The sequence below is a fragment of the Pleurodeles waltl genome, chromosome 8, assembly GCF_031143425.1.
Source record: "Pleurodeles waltl isolate 20211129_DDA chromosome 8, aPleWal1.hap1.20221129, whole genome shotgun sequence".
Lineage (NCBI taxonomy): Eukaryota > Metazoa > Chordata > Amphibia > Caudata > Salamandridae > Pleurodeles > Pleurodeles waltl.
In genome coordinates this window covers 873,873,241-873,891,486 of record NC_090447.1, presented here as the reverse complement: position 1 = coordinate 873,891,486, position 18,246 = coordinate 873,873,241, and the positions used below count along the sequence as shown (strand labels likewise).

At 45.7% G+C, this 18,246-nt stretch overlaps 1 protein-coding gene across 4 annotated transcripts in view; it reads left to right on the top strand.

The window, feature by feature from the left end:
• The window catches only part of MID1 (midline 1), a 513,783-nt gene that overhangs the window by 431,590 nt on the left and 63,947 nt on the right, over positions 1-18,246 (top strand). For all 4 annotated transcript variants that reach the window (XM_069205160.1, XM_069205158.1, XM_069205159.1 and 1 more), the window contains exon 5: positions 1,324-1,472. In XM_069205160.1, the coding sequence (XP_069061261.1) occupies positions 1,324-1,472 (149 nt within the window). The remainder of the gene's footprint in view (positions 1-1,323; positions 1,473-18,246) is intronic.

Here is an 18,246-nt window from a genome sequence, read left to right as displayed (position 1 = left end):
ACTGGGCGTTTGATGATGGTACCTGGGACTATGATGGCTACCTAGTATATTTTATTAGTACCTTGTGATAATCTGGCAGACCTGGCCATAGGACGGGAGTACTTAAATAAATTGTGGCAGTGCGGCTGTAAATTATGCCAGTCCGCCGCCTATGATGCAAATTCTCGGATATTTGTTGCTAGTTATTCAATACATTATAGCAGTGCATTGAGGTATAAGGGCTCCAAACTGTTCCTCATCGCGACTTCACACTTGTCATCATGGGTGCACCCGGTTTTGGTCGATGGTTGATAATTACACTTATTCCAAGTTTGTAATTTTCTTTGAAACATGATACATATTTTTTTAATCTCTTTGATGTCACTGCCTCAGATGTTGGTTTGAGCGGTTGTGATTTTGACCTGGTGAAAGGGTGATGATTTCAAATCAGCCATCCTGTTTCATTGTCTCAGGATGTGGGCGGGCAGGTACATTTTTTGGGCCCCGTGAACTGTGTTAATAAATAGGAGGGGAGAGTAAAGATGCGGAGGTTTACTTGTATGACGAACGGTTGCGGCGGCAGCCTCAGAAACAAGGACTAAACACACTATTTCTTTGAAGTCAGTCATCGAGATGGAAGCCGGACTGCTGCATGAATCTCTGAAGGAGGCCTCACCGTGAGCCTCTGAATGTTGACCCCCCGGGCATCGGCCAAGCTGTTGCTTGCCAAAGGCCGGCCAATAATACATTTGAATATGGGAGCATGGTGTTTGGTGGCTGCTCTCCTTGTACAGTGTGATTTAGACTGCCCTCTAAAGGAACAGAATGCAGTTTGAGTGGGTTTGCTCTACCCTGTCCCCTGGTGCTAGTCCCATGTATTGTATACTTTTGTCTCGAGGTTCTCCCTGGGGTGCGTCAGTAAAACCCCTCCGAATTGCAGATGCTCGCCCAGTACCATTCTTTCATTTCATTTTAACTCCGCAGGAAACGGTTGTTGAAACAGTGTGTTGGTTATCCTGGAAACCCAAGGTGGCAGGAAATGACGCCCGTTGTGAAGCAAAATAGCTCAGCTGTGTTTGTTTTAGCTCGCGTGCAGTTTGCCCCCCCCCCCCCGCCCCTCCCTGATTCTCGAATATTAGAAAGATTGAAACAATTCTACGTTATTTATGCATTTGCTTTATTGGCAGTATGTTAAGTGTTATTTAGTATTGAGCAAGTTTGGTCTGTCTTACTTGGATAAAATGAGAAAATCCACAGCGAATGTGCTAGGTTTGTGAGTGGAATACTAAAAACCGTAGTAATCGTTTTTGCCTTTTTTTATCGTGCATTTCTTGCCCGTGGAAGGTGTCGAGGCTGAGGAAACTGGCGCAGCAGATTGCCAACTGCAAGCAGTGCATCGAGCGGTCGACGTCCCTCATCTCTCAAGCCGAGCAGTCCCTCAAGGAGAACGACCATGCCCGCTTCCTGCAGACGGCCAAGAACATCACGGAGAGGTAAAGCTCGCCGTCATCGGCACGTCTCGGCGCAGAAACGAGATTTCTTACTCGGGTGGGAAGAGGGAATGCTTGTGGGCAGGGGTGGCAGTGCTCTTGTGCCAGGCTGTACCTCTTCCAAAGCCAGTCCATCTGTCTAGTTCACTGGCACACCTGAGGCAGGTACTTTTCATTCGTTTTCAAATCAAGATATCCAGTTCCGCCTACAGCACAGGTTTGATCCATGCTTTCTGCCTGAGTATACTCGAACGTTGAGAAAAACATTTACCTGGTGTTATTTAAGGTAGCTTCTTCGTACGTAGTGTACAGTCCACTTTCTAGAGTTTTTGTACTATTAGTTAGCTCTGTAACTTATAATAAAGACAAAAGTCAAATAAGAACACACCACACAGATCAAATACTCGAGGTTGCTGAACAACACACGTGTTTTTCCAAGAACTGCGTGCGTCGTCCCTTCAAAAAATAAAATGTTTACCTCCATTACTGCCTACTCTCATGGAATGGTTAGCACACACCTAATAATTCAGTTTAGGAAGCACAGTCGTCAACCCTAGGCTGTTTCGGGAGGTCTATTTATAATGCTTAAATGGCAGAAACCTCAGCAGTAACTGCTGTACAAAAACAAGTTAAAATTGTTGTAAGAAATCTTACATTGACAGTTATTGCTCGAAACAAGCATCTAATTTCTGTTCTTGCAATTGTCACTTTGAATTAAGCTAAAGCACTTTTCCAATAATCACTTTTTCCCCTTACAAGAAGTAGGAACCGAAACAGGAAGGTATGTTAAGTGCTAAGTGCAACTCAGAATTGTAGGGATTAACATAAGAGCGGAAGCAATCGGGACCATCCAATATACACATCCTGCCTACTCTTGACACACAAACTCTGCATGGTGTTCAGCATTACCCCCACTCTCTTGTACTGATGTTACTCTTATTCTGTTTATGTCGTTTGTGAATTAATTTACTCTTTTGGGTTTCACTGCTCCTGCTTTTAGCTTGGTACTTTCTTTTCTGTGAAGCATGTCATACCCAAGCATCAACTGCTCGAGTCTCCCATATGGACCACATTTTCTTCGACTATACATCAGATGGAAAAGAACTGTTTGTTTCTAGACTGTGTATGTCAATGGAGAATGCATATGTGGGCCTCGCCTCTTTCCTTCGATTCAAGAGTTCTCTGCCTCAAACCTTGAACAGGTTTGGAAAGCATCCATGGAATACCATTGGTATAGATGTCCTTAGGTGTTGCCTCCAGAACCCCAGAACCAGGCCCCCTCTGTGGGGGTATGAGTCAGACTGGAGGGGGATCCTCGACTGAGTAGCTGGAGGGCCAGGTGCACTCCTATTCAGTGATGCACATGTGTGGGCTGAGAAGCAGTGGTCCTGGACTAGACCTGTGTGCTCCTCTCCACCAGCGTTGTGACCTCTAATGCAGGAAAATATTGATTTACCACCACTCTTGTGCACTTGCTAATACTTTAATCTCCTCACTCCAATCCCAGATAGGTGCCGATTGATTTCAAATAATCATATCTAGCAGCGCTCCAGTGTTCACTACCTCCACAACCACCCATCAGTACACTTCCTCTCGCAAAGCCACAGTGCTATGGATGATTTAACCGCTCATCACATTTAGGATACTCATGCAGCACTCTGTGTAGATGGACCGTCGACTCTTCTGTCTTGCTCCTCTGCAGGCCTTTTAAGCATCAATCAGATACATTTGTCCTGCCTTTCTACATAAGTTTCACGGTTCTTGTTGTCATTTCAGTTCCAAAGTCGTGACCTGCATTTCTGCTTTCATTAACCTGCTCAAAACGTCATTGTCTCTTTGCCTCATGGATTTGACAGTTTATGAGGGATGTATACTCACTGCATTTCCTCTTAAACAACTTTGCTTTAGTGTTTCTTCGTCCGTGGAGTTAGTGAGGGAAGGCGAAAAATAAAACATGGGGGACACTCATTGAAAGGATAAGATTCTCCCCAAAGAGTCAGATTCTAATAGGTTCATTGTGAGTCCCTTGGTGAATCCAGAGTTGTGTGAAAGCAATATTTGTGCCAAATATCAGATTGAGTCGACTGCAAGTAGTGCATCGGCCTAACATTTTTCCCCAGATACATACCTTCAGGTATTAGATGGTCCTATTTACGAAAGCCGTATATTATTTAAATATAAGGGATTTTTCGATAGTTCTTTGTGTCTCGTCTTTGCAGTGTTTTCTGTGTGTGATTCGAGCACTTCAGATGGTTTGTTTGGAACCCCAGCTACTTATAGTAGATTTTTGGTTGTCCTTTCACTGCTTTTTGGTTCACACATTGTGCAAATAATAATTTAGTAGCAGTTTTTCTTGGCCTACTCTTCATTTCCTCATCTGGACTATCACCGCTCTAAATGTATATCTGTCCCTATGTCAAATGTTACAGGTTAAGACCAGTTTGACTGATTACATTGAAGCAAAAGTGACTGTGCCCTAAATATTTTTTATGCTGCAGCCATTGAGAGATTGTTTGCTTTTTTACTTTATACAGAGAAATCTGCATACATCTCTCTTTATGTCCACTCTCCCTTCATCACACTTTGTCTTTGAGAATCCTCTCTTTGGGCCTGTGTGGGAGTTTTCTATGTAGTGCCCACCCTCCCGATGCCAGTGTACATCTGCAGCTAGCTCCTGATACTAGCATGGGCACCTTTACCTAGAGACTTCCGCTTGTGATGCTAGACATCTTTTCCTGTGTTTCGTTCCTTAGTCTCCTGCACAAGTCCTGTTATTAGCCCATGACAGCCTTGCCCTTTACATCCGACCTGCCGTTTCAATATACGTCCTGGTCCATAGCCCAGACCTCTAGCCCTCTGTTTTTTGGGGGGAAAATGATTGGTCGTATTTTCCAGAGTTTTAATTTCAGTCTAGGGTTTGCAAATCCTAACCTATTTAACCCCCTTGGCTACTTGTTGAACATTTGTCTATGGCTTCGGTATCCATCTTTGCTTTCCCTTATATGTTTGAGACAGCCATTTCATGATTCGTATAATTTCCCTGAGAGATTTGTGAAATGGGTCCTTGGTGGCTTCAACATCTATTGTTGGTTTATCATAGGTGATATTCAAAGCTTTTTGGAATGCTTCTGATGTTAGCCTTTTTTCACTTTGACATTTCTGCAACCACTCTTCTGTAAAAAAAAAAAAAAAAAAAGGAAATAATAATAATTCTCCTATTCCTTTAATTTACTGTCTAATACACATGTTTGAACCCATAAGAATTTCTGCTTTAAAATTTGACCACTCATATTTAACAACATCCAGACTCACCCTACTACCTGTGGCCTTCTTGACATACCATGTCATTTAGGTAATTTGGATCTTTGGCCTTATTATGTACTGGGCTAGATTATATTCATAGTTCGAAACAGCTCAATTTTGTATGACTAAAAACCAACAGCCCACTTCCTTTAATATCTTTCACATGTCTCCATTTGTGAAGATAGGGCTTGGGTTTCTGTTATACGTTTCGCCTACCAGACAGTGTAAGCTTTCTGGTTGTGAAATATCTATTATGAACTTACAGTGGGTTTAGAGGTCACCCATTGCTTGCCATTGGTTGTATTTAATGTCCATCTCAATTGCTTGCTTCTTATTTGCAAGTGATTCTTACTTGCCTTTATCTTCTGGGGTTTGACACTACCATGAAGCATACACTCTTATCAGTCCTTTCGATTGGCTGCCTTTTATCCTTCTACTGCTCATATTTAGGACCAAATGGCTGAATCCTGTGGAAGTAATTTGGGAATTGGCAAGCATTTCCCTTTACATTCTGACACTACCTTATTTCTTTAAATTCTACTCTGGGTTTCCTGAGCTATAAGTATTTGATAAATAAACCATGCCATTTATAAAGGTTGAAAACATTGAATTTATTGTGTCTGAGATACCATAATATGTGTGTTTGTGTTTCCTCCAGTATTTTAATGTTTTTTCTTTTTAACAGTACTTTACAAACATTGGCAAAGCTGGCAGCTTGACACTCACACTAGGCAGACGAGATCTGTCGGCAGCTTTCCCAAAGTCTTTTTACTCTGTTTCTTGATTGAATTTTGTCTCCTGGAGGATTTCTTTGGTATATGGTCACGTACAAAGGTCCCCATAAGTAGTAGTTTTCCTAGGATTTCTGCCTTATTTCCATCATGCTACATCTGTGGAAATGTTCGTTCCATTGCAGCGCTAGCATTTAATCCCACTTTGCAAATCTAAGTGAGTGTTTTCTGGAGATGAGCTATTTATTGGTTTACTTTTCTGATTCTTAGAGCTCAAATAAATGCTGATGTGTACAGTATATTCTAGGCAGCTGAAATATAATGTTTTTGGGGAGTTAATGGATGTAGTAACGTGACCAGAGTGAGCACAGGAGATATTTCTGTGCAATCTTGTTTGAGTATGTATGCTTGTTGTCCTGTTGAAGTGTGGCTTCCCTCACTGAGGGTGCTCATCTCAAATTAAAGTCTCCAGGCTGAATTTGGCATGCTTTCACTTCTTATAGCACCCCTTGAAGAACCTTGAAACAATCCAGGAAACAGATGCTAACAGAAATCACGAACTAAAACAGTGTCAAAGATATAAATATAATCTTAGCGCTGCAATGTCATTTTGTACAAACATGCCATGTTAAATATAAGCCTTCTTTTCCTCCCTCCCTTCCATTTTATGTACACCTGCCACACTTTGAAGCGGCTTCAAGATGATGTAAGTGAAATTCAAATTCCTGAAATATTGCACGTTTTCAAAAGCTGCTGTATCCGTAGAGTTAGAGATGAGAGAACAAATTTGCGTCATTGCTAACATGCCTCAAACTCTACCACGATTTTAAGAGATGTTATGCATTAGTAGTCTCTCCGTGACTGCAGTAAAACATCACTTGTCTCTTCTATCTCCCTGTATTGTGTGAAACACAAATAACCATCACAATTGTACTTTAAGTAAAAGAAGGATGCTGTTTCTATAGATAAGAAGGAAAGAGATCACGTTGGAAGGGTAAAACTGGTGGGGGACCCATAGGACCAAAGAAAGGTGCCCTCATACACCCAAATGGGTGTCATGCATCATCATAGGGCATGCTCCTCGTGGGGCTGATGCTGCATGCCCCATGGGCCCTGCTAAGGGGCTCATTTGCTGAGCTTTATTTCGGTATTAGCTGTAGTGATGAGTGCGAGGGGGTGGAATGTGTAGGGTGGGGTAAGTGAGAAACTGGAAAAGTAAATTTAAACTATCTCAGGGATACCCAATATGTTTTAATTCAGTGGTTCCCTGGATAGGGTTAAAAGCAGAAATCAGTGCTGTCTAACAGGCACTAGGTGCCTAGATAGCCCTGTGCAATGTGGAATGTAGGGTCGACATATTTCGCTCCTAGAGCTCACACCGGATCTGCGGCGTTTCTTTAGGACCAAGAGAATCCCTACCACCAACCTAAATGGAATTGAAAAATATGGGTTCCTAACAAATAAATACACCACTGCAGTATCTCCCAACTTAAATAAATAAATAGAACAAAAGAACAATGTCAAAGTAAACGTTTCCTCAATAAGTGTGCAGAGAAAATACTCATAAATGGTACGGCATGCACAAAGTGCGCAACGATTGTTGGTGATAAGTGATCGTGCACACAGCACTCCAGGCAGGTGACCATATGTGTAAAGTCTGAAAAAACACAAAGGAAAACACTCAAATATAAAAGAATGGTAAGGGTAGTAATCTTGCCCAATAGGAATGATTTATTAGGCCAAAGTAATGCGCCCTGCTGCAAAAAAGCTGTAATATGATAGTTAAGCAGCAGGGAAAAAAATCAAAATCAGAATGGAGTCCCCAGGGGCCTGAAAATACACAAAGGCGCTTTGACCAGGACTTGCTGTTAAATACCTCATACCTGATGAAGCGAACAAATGGCCTGCTAAAAAACAGATGCTAAGTCGTGTCTCACGTAGATCAATGCAGCAAAATGTGTGCAAAAGGAAGGGGCCCATTGAGATGTCTATTTGAGCAGCTACCATCACTGTGCATCGTCCATGTATAGTGATGTAGTGTCAGGGTATCATCAGCAAAGGTACGTTTCTTAGACTTTATGAACCTCAGTAATATAGACCAGCCAACTCTTGCAGTCCCATTGTGTGTCCCAATATATTGGCTCCCTTCACACGGGCTCCCGGTGGAGAGCTGATATTACATAGTTGGTGATCATCGTGGAGCAGGAAACCCTAATCCGAGTTAAATTTCCAGCTCCTGGGAGGACACTCTGGATAACTGATGTCCATTGGGGGTTTTGCAATATATACAGGACATTGTAGTCAGTCCTAGAAGATTGTTGTTGTTTTCTTTTAGTAGGGAGGGATGAGAGAGACTATTAAATGATGCTCAGCTTAAAGCCATACACCATTTCTCCTACCCCACTCTCCATGACTGGTTACACAGTAATGGGCGTGAGGCTTCTCCCGCTCACTAGACCAGGCCTTTCCTCTCACACAAAAAAAGGTTTTTCTTAAGTGGCAGGCCTTGTAATAAATAGGAATATATTTTTTAAAGATTTGAGGAACTATCTAAAATCGAGCTCATAACTAGTCAATGTGAAGGGTCTGAGAGGGCTGCTGATGAACTAAAAATATTTTCTGTAATACCTGAATTGCAAGACTGTGCAAATCTGGGCGCCTCTCATGTCTGTGGACCCTTTTAGGCAAATTAAATGAAATTATGACGGGCACATTAAAAGCAGCCGTTGCAAATGTTCACAGCTGCCCTTTGCTTAACCAGCAACAAAAACTCCATTTTGTACACGGAAAGCCATATGCTCAGTCTGTTTTATCCCTTATTTTCTGCAGTGCTAGAGGGAAGAGCAATCTAGCCCGAAGACCGCAACCACATTTGACACTTCGTCGAGTCCTGTAAAGTGTGTGCTGCGCTTTACCAGATGCACTCAAGATATGCTTCGAAAGAGAAAAAATCACAGTTGTTAGGACAGATGTACCGTGTGAAGGAACGCCCAGGGCAGAAGGCTACTTAGTGTTGCTGTGTCTGGCAGAGAAGCTTCTGCTGGGACTGCTTGATGCAGAGCACATCAAATATTACTGGCTCTGTATCCTAGGAAGAGCTGTACGTCCCGCAAGGAGCAAAACAAGTTTTAATGCTGTAATTCCGCACAGCTAATCTAAAATTAGTCGGCCGTGGATCTTCTGGTCCTCTCTAGCGTAAAGACTGTAAACCTTAAGAAATTAGAGGAGTGAAACTCTCCAATTGGTCTGTCCGGGTGCGAAAGATGGCTGCCGTGCCACTGGAGCAGAACGAAGCTGGCGAGAATGTGTCAGGGAGTTTTGTAACTGAATGCCTTTAAGACTTCAACATTATGTGTGTATTTCCACACTCATAGGAGGGTTTAAGCCAATTGTTCTTTAGTTCCCCAGCAGCAGGATTGCACCTTGGCTACCACCAATAGAATTTCTGTTAATGTAGGCTGGTCACCCAACTCCCACCGCACATGACAGGATGTCCCCATATGCCGCCATCTTAAATTTATCAGTGCTGGGACCTGTCAGGTCTCTGCAGGCCTGATTAATCACAGGACACACAACTTAGGGTTATACGTGCTCCTTTATTCCGGTATACTCTTCATCTGACCCCCGCCCTTTTTCCTCCTCCCTCATCACCTCCCCTTCCTCTGTCCCTGTCCAGTCCATCTAATCTCCCATGAGAGGGGTGGATATCTCTCCCCCCTCTCTGTACCATCTAGTGGTATCCCCCGGTACTGGTGACGACACCACATCCCTCCCCAACGGGGGAGAGGATCAAACTAAACAGAAAACGTTTAACTTATCTGGCACCCGGTTTTCTTTGCCCGCGTGGGCTTCCTCACAGCTATCTCTGGCATTAGTGGTGGGGCCCTCTGGGTTTGTTCAATCACCGGCATAGTTCTCATAACGTCGGGAAGGGCCTGGGTTCTGTCTTAACATGTATCTTCCTGCTCTGGACCGGTCCGACCTTTGGCTCCGCTCTGGTCCCTCTTTGAACGCTGTCCTGCCAGTGGGTTGGCTTGTTCCTTGCTCCGTCGTTGGATGGGTTGTACTTTGTTCTGACCCGTCTCTAGTTTCACTGCTTACGCTCCTTGGCCTGTCTGTATTTGTATTCAGGTCCGCCCACTCTTCGCCGCTATCTCCGGGTCTTCCGTCAGTTGTTGCCTGGGGTATGTGTTTGAACAGTGCTGCATTTCGTGTTACTGTCTCCGGTCCTCGTCGGGCTGTTATCATGGTGCCTTTCTTCGCTGTTACTGTCCAAGGTTGTGCTTCGAAAGGGAGGCGGAACTTCCCTCCTGGGTGGCGGTCCTTTACTAAAACTGTGTCCCCGATGTGTATGGTCGTTTCCCGAGCTCTCCGTTTCTTGGATGCTTGTGCATTGGTGCTGTTTCTTCCTTCTTCTGATTTGTTCGGTGGTGTTGGCCTCTCAGCCCACGATGGGTGATGTGGGATTGCTTCTGACACCGTTCTCCCAAAACAGAGCTGGCTGGGGGTGACTCCTGTGGTGGCATGCGGCGTGACTCTGTATTCTCTTAAGAAAGCATATATTGCTCGTTCCGGGTTTTCCCCTTCCGCTACTGCTATGCGAATAACCTTGTTGAGTGTTTTTACAAACCTCTCCACTTCACCATTTGCTTGTGGCCATCTCGGTGTGACTTTCCGGTGTCTGGTGTTTGTAGACGTTAAGAATTCTGCCCATTCCTGGCCATTGAAAGGGGGCCCGTTGTCGGTGCGCACCTCTCCGAAAAGTCCATGGGTGGCCATCATTTTCTCGAATTTTGGAATGACTGTATGGGCGGATGTGGAGCGTACGACTTCTACTTCAGGGTATCGCGAGTAGTCGTCAATCACCACGACCATGTATGAGCCATCTGGGAGGCTCCCGAAATCTGCACTTACTCGTTGCCATGGTGCTGTTGGCCCTTTCTCGGTGATGACTGGTGTTGGGGGATCTGGGCTGCCGCTGGCCTGGCACACCAGGCATTTTTTGACTGTCTCTTCCACAAGCTTGTCTAGGCCGGGAAACCACACCTTGTCTCTGATGCGGGCTTTTGACTTTACTATTCCTTGGTGCGCCCCGTGTGCTAGGGCAACCGTTCTGGTTGTCAAACTCAGAGGGATGACCAGTCGGAGGCCTCTCAAAAGGCAGCCATCTTCGCTCACGGAGAGTTCTTGTCTTATATTGAATAGTGCGTGGAGCCAAGCTTGCGCTTCTTGTGTTCTGAATGCGTCGGGACGTTGTAAGGCTCGCCAGTTTCCTGTTCGGGTTGCTGTGATGGCGAGCTGTAGGCATTCATCTTGGGCAGTTGCTCCAATTACTTCGCTGAGTGGTATGGGTAGGGGCCTTGCGCGTTCTATTACCATTCTGACGTATTCTTCAGTCTCTTGTGTTTCTTCTACTTCCTGTTGTGTGGCTGTGCGAGCGTGTCGGGAGAGAAAGTCTGCTGGGTTCTTTGTGCCTGGTTGATATTCCAGTGTGAACTCATATTCCTGGAGTTGCAGGATCCATTTTTCTATCCTCGGTGGTGGTTTTGAGGATGAACCTTTGAATAGTGGTAGTAGAGGTTTGTGGTCTGTCACGATTGAGAATGGCTTGCCATACAGGTAGAGGTGGTAGTGGCGGCACCCCCAGTGGATAGCGATAGCTTCTCGTTCGATTTGTGAGTATCGCTGTTCTGTCGGTGTGAGTGTGCGGCTGGCAAATGCAATGGGTGCCCACTCTCCACAGTCTTGCTTCTGTGCCAACACCGCTCCTAGCCCGGTGGGGCTGGCATCGACTACTAGTTGTGATTGCCGTTGTGGGTCGAAGAACGCCAGTGTGGTTTCTGCCGATAGCGCTTTCTTCGTGGCTTGGAACGCCTGTTCTTGTTCTTCGCCCCATTGCCACTGTCGGTTTGCTTGCGTGAGCTGCCTCAGGGGTCCCGTGATGTCTGCCAGGTTCAGCATGAAGCGACTGCAATACGTGACCATGCCTAGGAAGCTTCTTACCCCTGAAACTGATGTGGGAGCTGGTGCTTCTTGGATGTCTTTGACTTTTAGGGGGTCCGGGCCGACTCCGTTTTTGGAGAACCGGTATCCGAAAAAGCAGATTTCTTGCTGTAGGAACTCGCATTTGTCTTTGTGCAGAGTCAGCCCTCTGCTTTGTAGTCTGGCAAACACTGCTCGCAATCTCTTCAGATGGGTCTCTACGGTGGGTGCATGGACCAGAATGTCGTCACTTACGTTAAGGACTCCTGGGAGTCCTTGCAGGACTTCTTTGATGACATGCTGGAATACTTCAGCTGCGCTGGAGATGCCGAAGTTTAGTCTTTTGTACCTCCAGAGGCCATTGTGGGTGGAGAATGTGGTGATGGGTCGGGATTCCGGGTGCAGCATGATCTGATGGTATCCAGACCGAAGGTCCATTTTGGAAAACCAGTATGATCCAGATAGCTCGCTGAGGATGTCATCTATTGTCGGGGTTAGGTGTCGCTCCCTTTTGATTGCTAGGTTTGGTACACGCATATCGACACAGATCCGGACTGCTTCCGGTTGCTTGGGTTTCCGGGCGACTACGATGGGGGAGACCCACGGTGTTGGGCCTGACACTCTTTCTATGACTCCTGCTTGCTCAAGGAGTCGTAGTTCTTGTTCCACCTTGGGGCGTAGGTGGAATGCTATTCGTCGGTGTCGAAGCGCTGTGGGGGCCACTGACTTGTCAATGTGGAGGCGCAGTGGCGGTCCTTTGAGGCATCCAATGCCTTCAAACAGAGTTTTGAACTCTCGCAGTAGTACTTGCAGTGTGTTCTCATGGATTGTGAAAGCGAAATGTACCAAGTTGAGGTCTTGGGCCGTGCGGCAGCCAAGTAGGAAGCCTGTTCCGTCTTTGGAGACGTATACTTTGGTTGGCATCGCTGTGTCGTCGTGAGTAATATCCGTTGTAAACACCCCTGCGATGTTCAAAGGTCGGTTGTTTCCGAATGCAAACACTTGTATGTTTGTGGGCCGGAGTGCTGGCCGCGGATGTGATAGGTGGTTGTAGACGTCCATGGCCATTAGGTTGATGGATGCGCCAGTGTCTACCAGTGCTTGTGTTGGGGAGCCTTGGATTGTGACTGTGCACGTGGGTAGGCGTCGGTTTCCTACTGCGTGGATTACGTGGATTGTGTGCTGGTCGTTGTCCATGTCACTGTCTGAATCTTGATCTAGCGGCACTTCCACCATCTTGACGGACTTCTTTGTGGGGTTGTTCGTTGGCTTAGGAGTAGACTTGCAGACTTTTGCAAAATGATTTAGCTTCCCACATGCACTGCACAGTTTGCCCCACGCTGGGCAGGTGGTCGGGTGTGGAGCTGGGCCGCCGCACCACTTGCATGGTTTGCCCCATAGTCTTCCTTTATATGGTTATTTTTTCTGCCGTGGTGCTGTTGTCTTTACTACGTTGGCCACTTCTGTTTTTGTCTGTGTTGTAGCCGTTTGTTCCATGTGGGCTGCTCTGGCACGTGCTAACTCCTGTGAGCGGCCTAGTGTGAGGATGTCCTTCATGAGCATGTTTGGTTGTTGGAGAATGCGCTCTCTTAGTTTTGATGATGAGCACCCTTGTATAAACTGTGCACGGATTTCGTCTTCCTCGTCGGGCAGCGTGCAGGTGCTGGCCAGCTCTCTTAGTCTGTTGTAGAACACGTCGACGGACTCGTCTGTGCCTTGGCGTGCTTGGCGTAGTAGGAACCTCTCGTAGTCAGCGTTGGCATACGGTTCAAAATGGGCTGTGATCGCTCTTTTTAGTGTCTCATATGTGCGTGGTTGTACTTCTGTGACTGATTTGAAGATCCTGTGGATGTCCGCTCCACCGATGTGGAGGAGAAGGGGTCTGCGCCGTTCGGCTTTGATGTCTAGGGCTTCAAAGTACGTTTCTAGTCTTTCTACCCAGACTTTCCACTTTGCTGCTTGGGTGGGTGGCGCACCGGTTACAGTAAAAGGCTCTATTGGTGGTACACCAGCCATCGTGGTCTGCGTTGTCTCAGGTGGTATCACGAAGGGTGGGGAGTGCTGCTTGGGTAGGCCTGTTTGCGCGCTCTTGGTTGTTGAGGTTTTTTTTGTTTGTTTTTTTGTTTTTGTTTTGGACTGTGTAGAGAGTGTCTTTGCATTCACGGTTTGCTCCCTGTTGGCTAGGGTGGGGCGGGGCACTCCCTCCTCCGTTGTGTGGCCGTGGCTCTGTAGCTGTTCTGGCCAGCCGTTGCTATGTCTGTATTTTATTTGTCTTCCTCTTTGTTTTTTGTTTTTTTGGACCGGGGGCGCTCCCCGACCTGGCTGGTGCTGCGCGGGTGTAGCGCGAGGCGGGTGGAGCCCGACGCACTCGCGTGGAGAGGCGCGGATTTCCTTGATGGACCGGGGGCGCTCCCCGGCCTGGCTGGTACTGTGCGTGGCGCGAGGCGGGCGGAGCCCGGCGCACTCGCGCGGAGAGGCACGGAGTCCTTCCAGCAGGGAGGCAAACAGACGGGAGCAGGCGCACGTCGTGCGGTGCTCGCCGAGCGTGGCAGTTGAGCGCGGCAGCGGGCGGAGGTTGCTCGACGAGCGAGCGCCCGTCAACAGAGAGGCCGGTGAGTACCTGATGTGGTCGCTGCTGACCACGTGGTGTCAAGGTGCTGAGGGATGGTTCACGGGCCTTGCGGGGCGTGTGGATGCACCGCTGTTCCTCCGTTCCTGGCTGGGCTATTTTGGGTGGCTGTCGTCGTGGGTGGTGGCGCTACCAAAGAGGGTAGGCCCACCTCGTCGCCAGTTGTCAGGTCTCTGCAGGCCTGATTAATCACAGGACACACAACTTAGGGTTATACGTGCTCCTTTATTCCGGTATACTCTTCATCTGACCCCCCGCCCTTTTTCCTCCTCCCTCATCACCTCCCCTTCCTCTGTCCCTGTCCAGTCCATCTAATCTCCCATGAGAGGGGTGGATATCTCTCCCCCCTCTCTGTACCATCTAGTGGTATCCCCCGGTACTGGTGACGACACCACAGGACCCTCTGTATCCCCAAAAGGCAACTGTCCCTCATGCACCTGTTCTTCCTCTGCACCAATGCTGGACGTCCCACCCCATTCACTATACCACCTGCGTGCCATTCTGTGTCGTCATCTTCGTAAGAGACGCTCCCTCTGATGTTCCTTTCACCCCACCCTAAGTGCTATGTGCAAACTAACCATAGAGTTACTATCCTCTGCTCGTCTTAACCACTCTAACACTCATTCATCCCACAACTTCCTTCAGAGTCTCTTGCCCCCTCCACACAGAAGGGTTATTTTTTTATTTGCACGTCTAGTTTTTTAATTGACACCCAAGCGGTGTTATCTAGGGGTGACCCGGGCACTTCGCCTCAGGTAATAGATCTGAATCTACTAGGAATATACTAACCAGCTACCAGCCCACCAAAATGCACTGTTTTAATGGCATACAGCGGTTACAACTGTTTTTAAAATATTCTAATGCTAGTTTAAATAACTACATTATTAATACAGATAAATGCAATTATTATGTTCCTCGTAATCTAGCTAGTATCATGTGGGGATAATGTTTTTCTAAAGATGCTTTAGCATATAAACAATTTCCATGTTCACATCATCCTAAGCATAAGTCGTCATCTTAGTCTTCTTGGCAGTCTGATTTATGTGTTTCAGTGTCTATTGATATGTGGAAGGACATCCGATTAAACTCTTTACATCCTTCAATCCACCTCATATAACTAAAACTAAATTTGTAAGGAATAATAGGCTTTATGTAAAAAGTCGATTATAAAAAGATATTAAGCTGTAACAGTTGTTTGATTGGTCCAATCAGATGGAAATTGGTGATGTATTACTTATGCTGTTCTCTTCTAAATATATCAGTCGATACTGAAAATGTGTTTGGTAGAAAATGGATATTCTCAATTTGAATGTACATTTTGTTTCAATGTGAATCTCCCATTGATTCCCATGCTGTGCGTTATTGCATAATAAAGTGTTTGGGTCCAGAAACGTCTTCTGTAACCTCATTTGGGTTAAAAAAAAATTTTTTTTTTTTCCTTTTTTTGGCTGTCCACCATAGTCCGACCAGTGATGACTCACTGTGATGTCAAGTGTAAGCCCTCACTTTCCTGGTATGAAATCACTAGCTCCAGGTTATATTTTTCTGCCCCTGGGTGCAGAAGCAGGAAAAGCCCCATGTCAAAAACATTCTTAAACCAGAAGATTACACTGAAAAATCCGTATGGAGGTCTGAATAAAAGGAAATAGTGAAGCAGTACTGCTAAATTTGGGGGTGGAGGCATGGTTGCAGAAGATCTATGATGATGTAGCGAATCCTTCGAAAGACTGTACATCGAACACAAGGATGACATGAAGTTTATACTACCAAATAACTCAAATAAAAGCCAAGGGAAGCAGGTTTTTATTGTGGTACTGTGACCACAGGGGAATAGAGTGCATTTTTCTGAAATCACCTGTGATCCCTGGGTCCTTTGCTAACATCCAGGGGCGAAGGTGATGAAAAATGCACGCATTGGATTTTGCTAAAAGTGGAAGGGCTCTCATTAGGTGTGAAATGTATGCCTTCCTAAGGACCATAAGTCTGAAGGGTGTTGAGACTGTGCCGGCTTCCTGGCTAGGACTCTAAAGACAAAAGAGAAACAAATGAGTCAACGCTATGCTATGACTCAATTCAGAGAAGGAATTGGGGCTGACAGTGCGGGACATGAAAGGGGCTCAGAGATCAGTATGCATCGGATGTTGATGATATACATACAGATAACTTCATACACTGAATAAGTGTAGAAAAAAGATTACCTTGATGCTGAAAACGCCTATGCCTACTATGGCTCAGAAGGAAATTCTTTGGATGCAGTGGACTCTGCTGTGGGGAAGAAAGTTCAGTAGCGTACTAGACTCTGAAAGAGAAACATTTGGTGGTTATTGGAAGCAAACATTTAGAGGGAGCCATTTGGACCAAAAAAAAAAACCACTCTGACCAAACCTGTAGATCCATACAAGAGAACGAGGGCAACAAACCCCAAGCACCCTACTACCAATCATCGCACATAGATAATTCATGATAAAGGTTTTGTTTACTCGAGTTGGTTGGAAGGTAAAAAGGTTTACACACCTAGAGTACTACCAAAGTGAAACAGCTCACCCTATAGTCTGCAACATCCACCCTTAATTTTTGCAAGGGAGGGTCAGATCACCTTTTAAGGCTGTCTGTTGGAAAAACACACAAATAGCCAATAACTTCCCACATCAGGAGAACCAACTGCATCAAGAGGATAGGGAATTTGTGAAGGGTGCACTGTGCAAAAAGTACATAAAATAATAATTTACATAGGAAACATATAAAGTATTTAAAAAACAAACACTCCTTTTTCAGGATGTATGATTCCTCCACTAGTGGTCACCAGCCTCACAAAATTAGAGATACTCAACAAGGGGAAAGACAACTTTCATAATCAAATCAGCCTCTAAAAGAAGGCATGTATGTCCAGTCTCAGACCATCTGATTTGCACCCCATGACTGGCAGACTATTCACTTTTAGGAATCACCTGACGCAAAGGCAACACCTAGACCCCCAGGCCACATTATAATCTTTCCATGTTGCCAAGAATTCCAAACCCACAATCTCTATAATCTCATTCTTCCTATTATTAGTAGTGGCAACATTAGACATAACAAATAAATTCAACATCCTATCCTACTTCGACTCCTAACTCACTCAGTTGTAAACAGTATGCCCAGTCATTAGAACCCATGCAGAAACATGTCTTCGGTACTTATCCTACTCCAACCTAATCATTGAGAGAGACAAACACAATAATGGATCTCTATAGTATTGTAAATGCCCCATTGAACTGCCATGTCTAGCGTCCCTTGGCCGGAGATATATGGCCGAGGACCACAAAAGGCAATTCCCAACCACAGTTGGTTTACTTTAACAATCAGGTTCTAAGATTCGCGTTTTACTAACGGGGCAGGGCCTGGCCAACAGTCAGTTGGAAGACGCCACGAAATCAGTGCGAGACAGTGGGTTGGAAATGTGACTTGAATAGAAATTCTTTGCTAGAAACTCAAGTGCAGCAGTAGAGAAACAAACCATGGAATAAAAGATTGCTTAAGAGAAAAATGCAAAAGTAGAACAGGTAAAAAATTATGCGGCTACAAATCATTATCAGCCAGTGCTCAGGAACGAGAAACCACGATTTTACCTACTGTCCACACGGCAAACACCTAGGGAAAAATATGCCCTGATTAGAACATGGCCCGATGGCAGAGGTGTGCTGCAAATGCAGATTAAACAAGGACCAAAGGAGAACAGAAGGAAAATGATGGAAACAGCCCTGCCACAGAAAATTTACAGCATAGTTCATAGCTGGGTCGAGTGTGCTGCCTTAAGAAACACGACTACGGCCAGAAAAATAAGCTAGTTTCAGACGCATGCAACAAGGCGGGTAAAATGTTAGTCTAAGTTTGATGCTGCAGCACTTTGAGAGAAGGAAGACTTTAGGGGTGCAATGCGGGTGCTAGTCAGTAAATGCAGCAAAGTATTAAGAGCCACTGACGGCAGCCAAGCAAAAAACAAGCAGCCAGGAACTCGGCAAGGCGGTCTGCTTGAGTCAGGAGCACAGGCTTTTCTTTTCCTTCACGAAGCTTGAGGCCGAGACTGGTTCACACACGCCCACGCCCTGGGTGTGGTTGGTCGGCAGCCACTGCAGCTGGAAGCCGTTAGGCC